The sequence below is a fragment of the Eriocheir sinensis genome, chromosome 19 (assembly GCF_024679095.1).
Source record: "Eriocheir sinensis breed Jianghai 21 chromosome 19, ASM2467909v1, whole genome shotgun sequence".
NCBI lineage: Eukaryota > Metazoa > Arthropoda > Malacostraca > Decapoda > Varunidae > Eriocheir > Eriocheir sinensis.
In genome coordinates this window covers 3,572,724-3,585,988 of record NC_066527.1, presented here as the reverse complement: position 1 = coordinate 3,585,988, position 13,265 = coordinate 3,572,724, and the positions used below count along the sequence as shown (strand labels likewise).

General features: G+C 48.1%; 2 protein-coding genes across 5 annotated transcripts; both read right to left on the bottom strand.

Moving 5' to 3' along the window:
- Positions 1 to 1,274: 1,274 nt before the first annotated feature.
- On the bottom strand, positions 1,275 to 12,757 carry LOC127000552 (uncharacterized). 4 transcript variants are annotated; one of them, XR_007754261.1, is made up of 4 exons: positions 12,633 to 12,757; positions 12,385 to 12,501; positions 11,855 to 12,261; positions 7,182 to 7,277 (listed from the first exon to the last, which is right to left on the bottom strand). XR_007754261.1 is itself a non-coding variant. In XM_050864321.1 (3 exons), the coding sequence occupies exons 1-3, from the start codon at positions 12,642 to 12,644 to the stop codon at positions 1,380 to 1,382; spliced, it is 417 nt and encodes a 138-aa protein (XP_050720278.1). In that variant the 5' UTR covers positions 12,645 to 12,750; the 3' UTR covers positions 1,275 to 1,379. The 4 variants fall into 4 exon arrangements, 3 of the variants coding, with proteins under 3 accessions (XP_050720278.1, XP_050720277.1, XP_050720275.1); XM_050864321.1 differs by lacking the exons at positions 7,182 to 7,277; positions 11,855 to 12,261; positions 12,385 to 12,501 and adding exons at positions 1,275 to 1,667; positions 1,793 to 1,909 and having other exon boundaries at positions 12,633 to 12,750; XM_050864320.1 differs by lacking the exons at positions 7,182 to 7,277; positions 11,855 to 12,261; positions 12,385 to 12,501; positions 12,633 to 12,757 and adding exons at positions 1,275 to 1,667; positions 1,793 to 1,909; positions 2,057 to 2,202.
- Positions 7,265 to 8,168, bottom strand: LOC127000553 (pro-resilin-like). The gene is made up of 3 exons (XM_050864322.1): positions 8,036 to 8,168; positions 7,767 to 7,883; positions 7,265 to 7,642 (listed from the first exon to the last, which is right to left on the bottom strand). Exons 1-3 carry the CDS (start codon positions 8,045 to 8,047, stop codon positions 7,370 to 7,372), a joined length of 402 nt encoding a protein of 133 aa, XP_050720279.1. The 5' UTR covers positions 8,048 to 8,168; the 3' UTR covers positions 7,265 to 7,369.
- Positions 12,758 to 13,265: the final 508 nt, after the last annotated feature.

Here is a 13,265-nt window from a genome sequence, read left to right as displayed (position 1 = left end):
CCTAACACCACCTATCCTTTACTTCATCTAACCTCCTTCAATTCCTCTTCTCTTCTCTTCTCTTCTCTTCTCGCCTCTTCTCTTGTCTTGTCTTGTCTTGTCTCCTCTCCTCTCCTCTCCTCTCTTCTCCTCTCCTCTCCACTCCTCTCCTGTCATCTCATCTCATCGCATATCGTCAACCTACCACGTTTACTGTACTCATCCTTTGTTCTCCTTGTAATCCTGTATCTTTCAATGTCTGTTAACTATGGATGCGTGTAAATTGTGGGTCATCGTTACCTCTTGCATTAGGGAGTTGGACAGCATAGGGATGAGGTTGAGTAGAAAGTCGTTGCTCTTCTTTATTATCGAGAGGAACCTGAGATAGAGACTGAGAGGCGGTTCGGAGCGAGGGATGATGGGAACGGGAAAACGGGGAACGGGGAACAGGGGAACGAGGAACGGGGGATGGGGAACGGGGGGAGAACGAGGGAACGGCTAGTAGCCTTGTGGAACGTGGAAGCACATGTGGAACGGCGGCGTTGTGCCGCTCCATTAACTTGTCTTTGCAGGAACGGCGTGTCAGGAATTTCTCTTTTATCTATTTTGACGGTCAGCTTCTTACCATCTTCTTTTTGTGTGTTAAGTCTTTGGTCTCCGTCCCAGGGCAAAGATAGGCAAAGGAAGAATCCTGAAGAAGTTAAGGTCACCGTCAGGAGCAGGGAGGCGTGGGTGGGTGCGTGGCGGCGGTGTGTATCGCGATGCCCCGCAGACTGAGAGGATGAGCCTGGTTGAGAAGGGAAGCGAGGCACCGCAGGGAAGTGTTTTAAGGCTTCGTATAGAAGTAAAGGTGGTGCGAGAGAGGATAACAGTGTCTCGTTAGGATAAAGATGAGGAGTGCTACTGGGAAGAGCATCAAAACTTGCGAAGAAGGGAAGTGAGGCACCACAGGAAGTGTTCTGGGGTTTCATGAAAGCGTTATGATAGTACGAGGAAGTGTAGCGGTGCCCTAGACGGAGGGAAGTGAGGCACTACAGGGAAGTGTTTTGGGGTTTCATAAAGGAGTAAAGATGCCACAAGGAAGTGTAGCAGAGCCCCGTGAGTCTGGGGATGTGTTCCACAGGGAAATGTATCAAAACTCTGGGAGAGATGGTGCGCGAAGGGGAAGTGTAGCACTTCCCCAATGGATCAGAAGGTGTCTCTAGGGAGGGCCCCAGCGAAGGGTTGATATAGTACCGAGGTGACCGAAGCGGCGCCGTGTCAGGCAGGATGCGTGGAGAGTCAAGCGAGCCATGGATTATCGAGCACCTTTATTGCATCTCTTAAATACACACGAGGCCTTACTAGCGTAGCGTAGAAAAATATATATACTCTGTCAGTGGGTGATGGGGGTGATGGCGTTAACCGTAGGTGGGCTGGGGCTGCTGGTAGGTGGGCTGGGGCTGGGGCTGCTGGTAGGTGGGCTGGGGCCTGCTGTAGCTGGGCTGGGCCTCGCCCTCGTAGCTGACCTCGGCAACGAAGCCGGAGTCGCCGTTGACGGTGTAGGAGACGCGCTGCAGGCGGCCGTCGGGGAGGAGGACGTAGTAGGAGCCCTGGGTGTCGTAGCCGTTACGGTTCTCCTCTTGGCCGAAGTCGTTGCCGGAGTCGTCGTCCTTGACGGCCCAGTTGAAGTTGTACTGGGCGGGGGCCTGGGGGGAGGGGGGCTTTAGGTTAGGGGACAGTACTGGCTGGGGTTTGAGGAGGGCGATACAGAATCATGAGGTGCTGGGAAAGGATGTCTTTAGGCACGGCGGGGCCGAATGCGTGTACTCACGGTGGGCTCGGCGGGGCCGTAGGACGGCTGTGGGGGGCTGTAGGTGGGGCGGGGCGGGCTGTAGGAAGGAGCCTGGTCGGCGGCAGCCAGGGCCGCGACGGCAGCGAGGAGGAGAACCTGCAGGGAGAGAGGGAGGAGTGTTAGGGCGGAGCGGAGGGACTGACAAAGGCACGATGTGAGCAGCAGCAGCATCAGGCTCTGCCACCACCACCAGAAGTACCATCATCACCACCATCAGCAGCGGCGGCGGCGGGGCACACCCACCTTGAAAGCCATTGGTGAGGGAAGACTCGGTAGAGACTGGTAATGTCTGCGGTGCCCGGCGTCCTTATATACTTGAGCGTGACGTCACCGCTCGGGAGGGAAAGCAAGCCATCATCTCGGGGCGGGACCATCGTGGCCCCGACCATTACTTTTATGACTGTCTGCCGACCTCGCCCACGCCAGCCTCGGCACGGAACCCTGGGAGCCGCCTCTTGGCACACCACAGCGTTGGCGCCTCGAAGTGCCTGTGCTCGGAGCTTCTGCATCTTCAAAGCATTTTTCACCCCTCGAACTAAGCTTGACCATCGTCTTCCGGCATCATCTTTTGCCTTTGAACTCACACTAAGTATCGGATCTTGGCATCTTTCCTCTTACACTCCTTCACCCTTGACTTTTATTTTTAGAGTAAAGGAAGCAGCTCAAAGGCATAAATAAGCATAGAAAAACCCAGTAATCACCGCTCCTATGAAATAAAGTTAAATATGAGTGACATATTTTGCATACGGTACAGCAAAGAAAAACGTTAGAGTGTCTAATAAATCCCATCTCGAATCTCTTCTCTCACCGCACCGAAGAACCTCGGGCTGCGGAAACACGGATCTTCATATTATTTCTACTGGAAACTCAATTCTATGATGGACTTATTGAGGGACTTCGGGGGTTTAAAATATAGGAGAAGACTCGTTGGGTTTTTTTGTGGGGGTCGCAGAGGGTCTTGGTGGGGTGGGCCAGCGCGGAGGGTGGCGGGGGGGGGGGGGGAGGCTAAAGGATGAAGACGTTCCTTAGTTCTTTAGCAGTGAACGTAAGCATGGGTACGAGGCTAGAAGATGGACTCGTTTATGGTCATCTTACTGGTGTGTGTGTGTGTGTGTGTGTGTCAGGGTGGACTGTTCGTGTGGGTGTGCCTCATCATCATCATCATCATCATCATTCTCAACGTTACCCTCCTCCTCCTCCTCCTCTTTCTCTTCCTCCTCCTCCTCATCATCATCATACTAATCACCATCATCGTCATCCTCACCACCATCATCATCACCCTCCTTTTCCGCCTCCTCCTCCTCATCGCCATCACCATTATTCCCTCAGTAGCTCGGAGCCGGAAAAGGGTGGGAAGGCGCAGGCAACGAGTTCTGAGGCGCCGAGGTGAGAGACAAGACGAGGCGAGGCGATTCCAGCTGTCTTAATTGATGGGCCGACAGTGAATGTGTTGGTGGTGTTGGGAAGGGCCAGACGAGTTTTTTTTTTTTTTTTTTTTTTTTTTTTATGTCGTTGCCTGTTGCGCCGGTAGGCATCTTCCTGGTGGGGTCTGATGGTCGGTTGGAGTGTTTATGTTCATAGTGGAGATAAGTTGTTTGATAGAAAGAATTAGGCCACTCCGTTAAGCCTGAGATGGAAGACAAGACGGAGCGATTCTGTTTGTTTCTAATTGTTAGACAGCTATATAGTGTTGGAGAGAGACACAGTTGAGGTGTTAGAGTTCACAGGTTTATTTTAGACAAAGAGTGTTTGATAGGAAGGATTGAGTCGTACGGTAAAGGCTGAGATGAAAGAAAAGATCAAGCGATTCAGTGTTCTAATTGTTGGACAGTTATATAGTGTTGGAGAGAGAGACAGTTGAGGTGTTAGAGTTCACAGGCTTATATTAGACATAGAGTGTTTGATAGGAAGGATTGAGCGATGCGGTAAAGGCTGAGATGAAAGAAAACACCAAGCGATTCTATGTGTTTCTAATTGTCGGACAGCTATATAGTCTTGGAGAGAGACAGTTGAGGTGTTAGAGTTCACGGGTTTATATTAGACATAGACTGTTTGATAGGAAGGATTGAGCGATGCGGTAAAGGCTGAGATGAAAGAAAACACCAAGCGATTCTATGTGTTTCTAATTGTCGGACAGCTATATAGTCTTGGAGAGAGACAGTTGAGGTGTTAGAGTTCACAGGTTTATATTAGACATAGAGTGTTTGATAGAAGTAAAGAAAGGTTGAGAAAAAAGAAAAACACCAAGCGATTCTATGTGTTTCTAATTGTCGGACAGCTATATAGTCTTGGAGAGAGACAGTTGAGGTTGGAGTCATACGGTAAAGGGCAAGATGAAAGACACAAGACAAAATGATTTCAGGTGACTTACTGATCATAGAAGAGGCGGTGAATTTGTAGATAGTGCTGAAGAGAGAGACGGGATGCTGTGTAGAGGTTCATAGTAGAGATGGAATGTTTGACAAAAAGGACTGAGCCACACGGTAAAGGTCAGGACGAAAGGCAAGACGAAGCGATTCCAGGTGACATACTAATCATTTAACAGGTAGTAAATGTGGATATAGTGGCAGAGAGAGAGACGGAATGTTGTTGTGTACAGGTTTATGGTAGAGATTGAATGTTTGATAAAGGATTATTCCGCGCGGTTGAGACTGAGATGAAAGACAAAACGAAGCTATTCCAGGTGTTTATAATTATTGCTCAGGTAGTGAATGTGTTCAGAGAGAGAGAGAGAGAGAGAGAGAGAGAGAGAGAGAGAGAGAGAGAGAGAGACGAGAGACGAGTGGATAAAGCTTACAACGATGGTTCTTGATAGCGACAGAATATATATTAAACGTAACCGATGCAAGTGCAATGGAAATCATGATGGAATACGAGGAAGAATATACAAGTAAATGAAAAGAGAAAGGAGTTGAAGTAGAAGAGTTCCCGTTTATCATTCCCTTTTCGTGTTTATCAGAAGTAAACGAAATGACAAGTTAAAAGAGATGATAGAGGTGAAAAAAAGGGAATAGAAAAGAAAGAAGAAAGAAAGAAGAATCAAAAGAGAAGGAGATAAAAGGAGTTATGGTAAAATGTTTAATATAGTGAACGAAGGCGACGCAGTAGATGATAAGAGAATTAGGATGCGAAGCGAACTGAATTGATTGCTGTTGACCCCGTGAATGTTAAGGAGCAGAAAGGTGAGCATTGTGGAAGGTGTACAGGTAGCTAATATATAGGTTAAGTACCACGAGACAGGTAGCTCCTATGCGAAAGATGCGAGAGTGAAAGGTAGCTAGGAAGGAACTGGCCGCCTAGGGTCTAAAAAGTGAGTGTGGTGAGCCTTAAAATGATAAAAAAGAAGAGAGTAGCGCCCATTGAAGAAAAAAATACTACCTGAAGACGAGTAGAACCAGGGCGACCGTTCACTTTGGTTAGGACGAGAGTGAGGGAGGTTCATGTCCCTTCTTCTATTGCGTAAGAATAAATGTAAGCCGCGGAAGAAAGAGCTAAAGGGAAATGAATAAATAAGGGTAAAAGTAATAGTGAGGGATGAAGAAATAAACTGAAGTAATAAAAAAGCAGAAAGGGTAATGAGGAGTAAAGAAAGTTCAGTAAATGCTGAGTAATAAAGAAGAAAACTGAAAGAATTAAAAATCTGATGGTTAGTAAAAGTTACGGTGAGGGAATAAAGAAGTAAGCTGAAAAGAAGGAATGAAAGAAGGGAGCTAAACTGTTGGTGATAAGGAGCAAAGAAATAAACTGGTGGAATGAAAACAAAAACAAAAAAACAGGTTGCTAAACTCAAAGTATGAATGAGGAATAAAAAAGTAAATTATTGATAATGAAGCGAAATGGAAAGTCAACCAAAGGAACAAAAGGTGCACTTAGGGTAATGACGTATAAGGAAGCCACTCGTCAATGCGCTGCATATACGACGGGAAATCCATGACGAGAGTAGCATAGATAAAAAACATACATATTATAATCTACCAACTAGAAGTTGAAAAAAAGAAGATCAGGCTTCTCCTTCGTATGTATAAAAAAGACATTCATCATTGCAGTATAGGGTAGGCGGTGGCTGAGTGGACAGCATGACGGCGCCGCGCCCAGGACGACGCGGGTTCGCGCCTCGCCCGGTGCCACAAGCTGGGATTTTTCAGTCACCGCCGAGTGGCCTAAGACTACCCACATGCTGTCAAGAAGACCGCCTGTCAACCCGGACTATAGATTCTAGGATCAAAGATGAGCTCCGGGGAGCTACATGAGCCTACCGGCGCCATAGGCGAATACGTAAAAAAAAAGAAAAAAAAATAGCAAAGAAAAAGTATGTTACTATCTACCAAAAAGATGTTACAGTTGACGAAGGATTGAACAAAAAATATCAGACATTCACTATTGCAACATACGTAGAAGTCGGGTGTAGGAAGAGAGAGAGAGAGAGAGAGAGAGAGAGAGAGAGAGAGAGAGAGAGAGAGAGAGAGAGAGAGAGAGAGAGAGAGAGAGAGAGAGAGAGAGAGAGAGAGAGAGAGAGAGAGAGAGAGAGAGAGAGAGAAAGGTTAAGAACAAAGGTACCTCGCCCCCCACCAAAAAAAAAAAAAAAAAAACTAAATGTGCTATCTACTGAAAAAAGTGAATGAGGACGATAAAAAAACCTTTCCCTTAGTGTTGGAAAGAAGTAATTATGGCGACTCTATATGGAAGAAGAGTAGGAAGAGGAAGAGGAAGAAGAACAGCAACAACAACAACAACAACAACAACTAGAAGGAATAGCACAAAGAGAAAAAGAAGAAGAATGGAAAGAAGAATGAAAAAAGAGAAAAAAGAAGGAGACGAAAAAGAAGGAGGAGAAGGAGGAGGAGGAGAAGAAGAAGAAGAAGGAGGAGGGAGAAGGAGAAGAAGAAGAAGAAATAGATGAATAAAGGAAAAGATATATAGAAAGACGAGTTCACCAAAATGCAGCAAGAACAACAACAACAAGGCTCATTAACTCACCTCCCACATGCACGCAACAAGCAGTAATCAGCACGCCGTATACAGGAGGCCCGTGACGAGCGGACAAGAGAAGAGCCAGATAAAAATGTTCACGTACACAATGCCATCAAGAAAAATGTTGCAATGGCCGAGAAGTTCATGATGATATATTCCAAAGAAAACCATTAGGCTCTTGCACGGAAAAATGACAGCCGCACTAAATATAAACACACACACGGACACACACACTCGCAAGGTTTATGTACACAGTGTAATGGAACCTAGACTCGAGACAGACGAGGTGAGCGAGTTAACCTTCCATGTGACCCATCCAGACTCGCGAGGGAGAGATCGTACGCGACGGGGAAGCATAGCAGTGCCCGCAGGGTCAGAGGGTGTCTCACGGGAGGGCCCCAGCGGAGGGATGTCACAGTGCCGAGGCGGCCAAGGCGGCGCCGTGTCAGGCAGGAGGCGTGGAGAGTCAAGCGAGCCATGGGTTATCGAGCACCTTTATTGCATCTCATATATACACACGAGGCCTTACTAGCGAAGCGTAGAAAAATATATATACTCTGTCAGTGGGTGATGGGGGTGATGGCGTTAACTGTAGGTGGGGGGCTGGGGCTGGTAGGTGGGCTGGGGCCTGCTGTAGGTGGGCTGCTGGGGGTACTGCGCCTCGCCCTCGTAGCTGATCTCCGGTAGGAAGCCGGAGTTGCCGTTGACGGTGTATTTGACGCGCTGCAGGCGGCCGTCGGGGAGGAGGACGAAGTAGGAGCCCTGGGTGTCGTAGCCGTTACGAGTCTCCTCGTGGCCGAAGTCGTTGCTGGAGTAGTCGTCCTTGACGGCCCAGTTGAAGTTGTACTGGGCTGGGGCCTGGGGAGGGGGGGGCGTTAGGTTAGGGGACAGTACTGGCTGGGGTTTGAGGAGGGCGATACAGAATCATGAGGTGCTTTTGGAAGGATGTTTAGGCACGGCGGGGCCGAGTGCGTGTACTCACGGTGGGCTCGGCGGGGCCGTAGGACGGCTGTGGGGGGTTGTAGGTGGGGCGGGGCGGGCTGTAGGAAGGAGCCTGGTCGGCAGCAGCCAGGGCCGCAACGGCAGCGAGGAGGAGAACCTGCAGGGAGAGAGGGAGGAGTGTTTTAGGGCGGAGCAGTGGGACTGACGGAGGTACTTTGTGAGCAGCAGCAGCAGCAGCAGCCTCTGCCACCACCACCAGAAGTACCATCACCACCACCACCACCACCAGCGGCGGCGGGACACACCCACCTTGAAAGTCATTGGTGACGGTAGACTCGGCAGAGACTGGTGATGTCTGTGGTTCCTGGCATCCTTATATACTTGAGTGTGACGTCATCGCGCGGAAGTGAAAGAAATCCATCGTCCCGGGGTGGGACAGTCGTGGCTTTTATGACTGTCTGCCGGCCTCGCCCACGCCAGCCTGGGCACGGAGCCCCGGGAGCTGCCTCTTGGCACACCACACGGCGGCGCCTCGGAGTGTCTTGGTGCTCGGAGCTTCTGCATCTTCATAGCATTTTTCACCCCTCGAACTAATCTTGACCATCGTCTTCCGGCATCATCATCTGCCTGTAAACTCACACGAAGTATCGGATCGCGGCATCTTTCCTCTCACAGTCCTTCACCCTTGACTTTTATTTTTAGAGCAAAGGAGCAGCTCAGAGGCAAGATAAACATAAAAAAAGACCGCTAATCATCGCTCCTATAAAAAATAAGTTAAAATGAATGAGTTATTTCGTGTACGGTACAGTAAAAACAGACGTTGGAGTGTCTAATAAATCCCATCTCAAATCAATTCATTCACGATACTGAAGAGACTCAGGCGGCAAAAACATTGGTCGTCATATTATATAAACTGGAACCTCAACACAATAATAGCCCTAGTGAGAGACTCCGAGGATTGGCCATACTGGAAGAGACTCGTTGGGGTGTTTTGTTGTGGGCGTCGCAGAGGGTCGGGGCGGGATGGGGTGGGCCGCCGCGGGGGTGGTGTAGGGTTTGGGGATGAAGACGCCCCTTAGTTCTTTAGCAGTTAACGTAGGTATGGAGACGAGGCAAGAAGATGGACTCGTTTATGGTCATCTTACCTGTTGTGTGTGTGTGTGTGTGTGTGTGTGTGTGTGTGTGTGTGTGTGTGTGTGTGTGATTCAGGGTGGACATCATCATTATGAACAACATTATCATTATCATGACACCCGTCCTCATTTTCAATATTACCCTCCTCCTCCTCCTCCTCCTCCTCTTCTTCCTTTTCCTCTTCTTCTTCTTCCTCCTCCTCCTCCTCCTCCTCCTCCTCCTCCTCCTCCTCCTCCTCCTCATCATCATCATCATCATCATCATCTCAATCATCACCACCTCCATCATTACATTAAGGTACAATGTATATAATATAGTGAAGGTAGACGACGCAGTAGGTGCTAAGAGAATAACGATGCGAAGCGAACTGAATTGATTGCTGTTGACCCCGTGAATGTTAAGGAGCAGAAAGGTGAGAAGTGTGGAAGGTGTAAAGGTAGCTAATATATAGGTTAATTACCACGAGACAGGTAGCTCTATGCGAGAAATGCGAGAGTGAAAGGTAACTAGGAAGGAACTGGCCGCCTAGGGTCTAAAAAGCGAGTGTGGTGAGCCTTTAAATGATAAAAGAGGAAAAGAGCAGCGCCCAGCGAAAAAAGTAACCTACTACCTGAAGACGAGTAGAACCAGGGCGGCCGTTCACTTTGGTTAGGACGAGAGGGAGGGAGGTTCATGTTCCTTCTGTGTTGGGAATGTTTACCTGTTGCATAAGAGGTTGAAGGGTAATGAGGAATAGGAAAAAAAGTAAAAGTAATGGTGAGGAATAGAGAAGTAAAGGAATTAAAGAAAAACTGTAGGGCAATAAAGAATAAAGTAATGATGAGAATTAAGAATTAAATTGATGGAATAAAGGAAGGTCGCTAAACTATAAGTAATGATGAATAAAAAGTAAACAAACGGAATAAAAAAAATCAAGTAAAGGTAATAATGAGAAATAAAAAGAGTAAGCGAACAAAAAAGTATATTAAAGATGACGCTGAATAAAAAAGTCAACTAAAGGCACAAAAAGCAAACTAAAGGTAATCCGGCAATGATGTATAAGAAAGCCACTCATTAATACGCTATATATGACCCGAAGTTGACCTCTTTTTCGGCCACTCCTCTGTACTCTTTTTGGGAGCAGTGAGTAGCGGGCTTTTTTTCATTACTGTTTTCTTTTTTTTATATGCCCTTGAACTGTCTCCTTTGCTGTAAAAAAAAGAAAGAAGCGGAGAAAAAACCCATACATATTACAATCTACAAATTAGAAGTTGAAAAAAAAGATCAGACTTCTCCTTCGTATGTATAAGAGAGACATTCATCATTACAGTATACATAGAGGAGAACTCATTACCAGTGTAGCAAAGAAAAAAAAATCTTACTGTCTACCGAAAAGATGTTACCGTCGTCGAAGAATTGAACAGAAAATATTATCAGACTTCTCCTTCGTATGAGGAAGACATTCACTATTGCAACGTACGTAGAAGTCGGATGTAGGAAGAGAGAGAGAGAGAGAGAGAGAGAGAGAGAGAGAGAGAGAGAGAGAGAGAGAGAGAGAGAGAGAGAGAGAGAGAGAGAGAGAGAGAGAGAGAGAGAGAGGATAAGAAAACAGGTACCTCGCCCCCCTCCAGAAAAAAAAGAAAACTAAATATTCTGTCTACTAAAAAGGTGAACGAGGACTTGATAAAAAACCCTTAGTGTTGGAAAGAAATGATTATGGCGACTATATATGGAAGAAGAAGAAGAGGAAAAGGAAAAGAAGATGAAAAAGAGAAAGAAAAAGAAAAAGAAGAAGAAGAAATAGGAATAGAATAAAAAAAAGATTATAAAATTACAAAGAAGAGAAAGAAGAAGAAATAGAAGATATAGAAGTAAAGAAAAAGATGAAACAATTGAAAGAAACAATAGAAGAAGAAGAAGGAAGAGGAGAAGGAGAAAAGGGAGAAGAAAAATGAAGATGAAAAAGAAAACGAAAAATAGAAAAAAGTAAAAAGAAAAAAGAAAAGAATATATATATCTATATAGATATATATATATATATATATATAGATATATATATATATATATATATATATATATATATATATATATATATATATATATATATATAAGAAAAACAAGTGCACAATAAAACCCGCCATGTACTTGAAGACGTCGTGGTAAATGAGTGATTTTTGGGGATGTGGCTGAGTGGATATCGTGACGGCGCGCGTCCGGTGCCACAAGCTGGGATTTTTCAGTCACCGCCGAGTGGCCTAAGTCTACTCTCATGCTGTCCAGAAGACCACATATCATCCCGGACTCTACATTCTTGATCAAAGATGAGCTCCGGGGAGAAGCATGATCCAATGCAAGATGGCGCCACAATAAACACTTGCCTGAGCCACAACGGGCTGGGGGCGACTTCAGGCCCTACTACGGAAGCCTACTGGCGCCACAGGCGAAAAGGTAGCAACAACAACAACAGCAAGAAGACATCATCAACACACCTCCCACATGCACGCAACAAGCAGTAACCAGCACGCCGTATACAGGAGGCCCGTGACGAGCGGACAAGAGAAAAACCAGATAAAAATGTTCACGTACACAATACCCTCAAGTAAAATGTTGTAATGGCCGAGAAGTTGATGATGATATATTCAAAAGAAAACCATTAGACTCTTGCACGGAAAAATGACAGCCGCACTAAATATAAACACACACACACACACACACACACACACACACACACACACACACACACACACACACACACACACACAAGGTTTATGTACACAGTGAATGGAAACGAGGCTCTGAACAAACGAGGTGAGCGAGTTAACTTTCCATGTGACCCATCCAGACTCGCGAGGGAGAGATCGTACGCGACGGGGAAGCATAGCAGTGCCCGCAGGGTCAGAGGGTGTCTCACGGGAGGGCCCCAGCGGAGGGATGTCACAGTGCCGAGGCGACCAAGGCGGCGCCGTGTCAGGCAGGAGGCGTGGAGAGTCAAGCGAGCCATGGGTTATCGTGCACTTTTATTGCATCTCTTAAATACACACGAGGCCTTACTAGCGTAGCTTAGAAAAATATATATACTCTGTCAGTGGGTGATGGGGGTGATGGCGTTAACCATAGGTGGGCTGGGGCTGGGGCTGCTGGTAGGTGGGCTGGGGCCTGCTGTAGGTGGGCTGGGGCTGGGGCTGCTGGTAGGTGGGCTGGGGCCTGCTGTAGCTGGGCTGGGCCTCGCCCTCGTAGCTGACCTCGGCAACGAAGCCGGAGTCGCCGTTGACGGTGTAGGAGACGCGCTGCAGGCGGCCGTCGGGGAGGAGGACGTAGTAGGAGCCCTGGGTGTCGTAGCCGTTACGGTTCTCCTCTTGGCCGAAGTCGTTGCTGGAGTAGTCGTCCTTGACGGCCCAGTTGAAGTTGTACTGGGCGGGGGCCTGGGGGGAGGGGGGCGTTAGGTTAGGGGACAGTACTGGCTGGGGTTTGAGGAGGGCGATACAGAATCATGAGGTGCTGGGGAAGGATGTTTAGGCACGGCGGGGCCGAATGCGTGTACTCACGGTGGGCTCGGCGGGGCCGTAGGACGGCTGTGGCGGGCTGTAGGTGGGGCGGGGCGGGCTGTAGGAAGGAGCCCGGTCGGCGGCAGCCAGGGCCGCGACGGCAGCGAGGAGGAGAACCTGCAGGGAGAGAGGGAGGAGTGTTAGGGCGGAGCGGAGGGACTGACAAAAGCATTGCGTGAGCATCATCATCATCATCAGCAGTCTTTTCATTCTCACTACCACCACCACCAACGGCGGGGCACACCCACCTTGAAAGCCATTGGTGAGGGAAGACTCGGCAGAGACTGGTGATGTCTGCGTTGCCCGGCGTCCTTATATACTTGAGCGTGACGTCACCGCGCGGGAGGTACAGCAAGCCATCGTTTCGGGGCGGGACCATCGTGGCCTCGACCATTACTTTTATGACTGTCTGCCGGCCTCGCCCATTCCAGCCTCGGCACGGAGCCCCGGGAACCGCCTCTTGGCACACCACACCGGCGGCGTCTCGGAGTGCCTTGGTGCTCGGAGCTTCTGCATCTTCAGTTTTCTGCACCCCTCGAACTGAGGTTGACCATCGTCTTTCGGGATCTTCTTCCTATGATCCGCACGAAGCACGATTGACTTATTTCGTGTACGGTTAAGTAAAAAAAAGAACCGTTTGAGTGTTCTTATGAATTCCATCTTAAATCTCTTCTCTCGCAATACTGAAGGAATCTCTTGCGGCAGTAACATGTGTCACATTATTTCCATTGGAGCCGGAACGCTACAGTTGCCTTGGTAAGGGACTTCGGGGGCTTATTATATTGGAGAAGCCTCGTTGGGGTGTTGGGGCGTCGCAAAGGGTCGGGTCCGAGGGTGGGCCAGAACCGGGGTTGTGTATATAGGGCTCGGGGATGAAGACG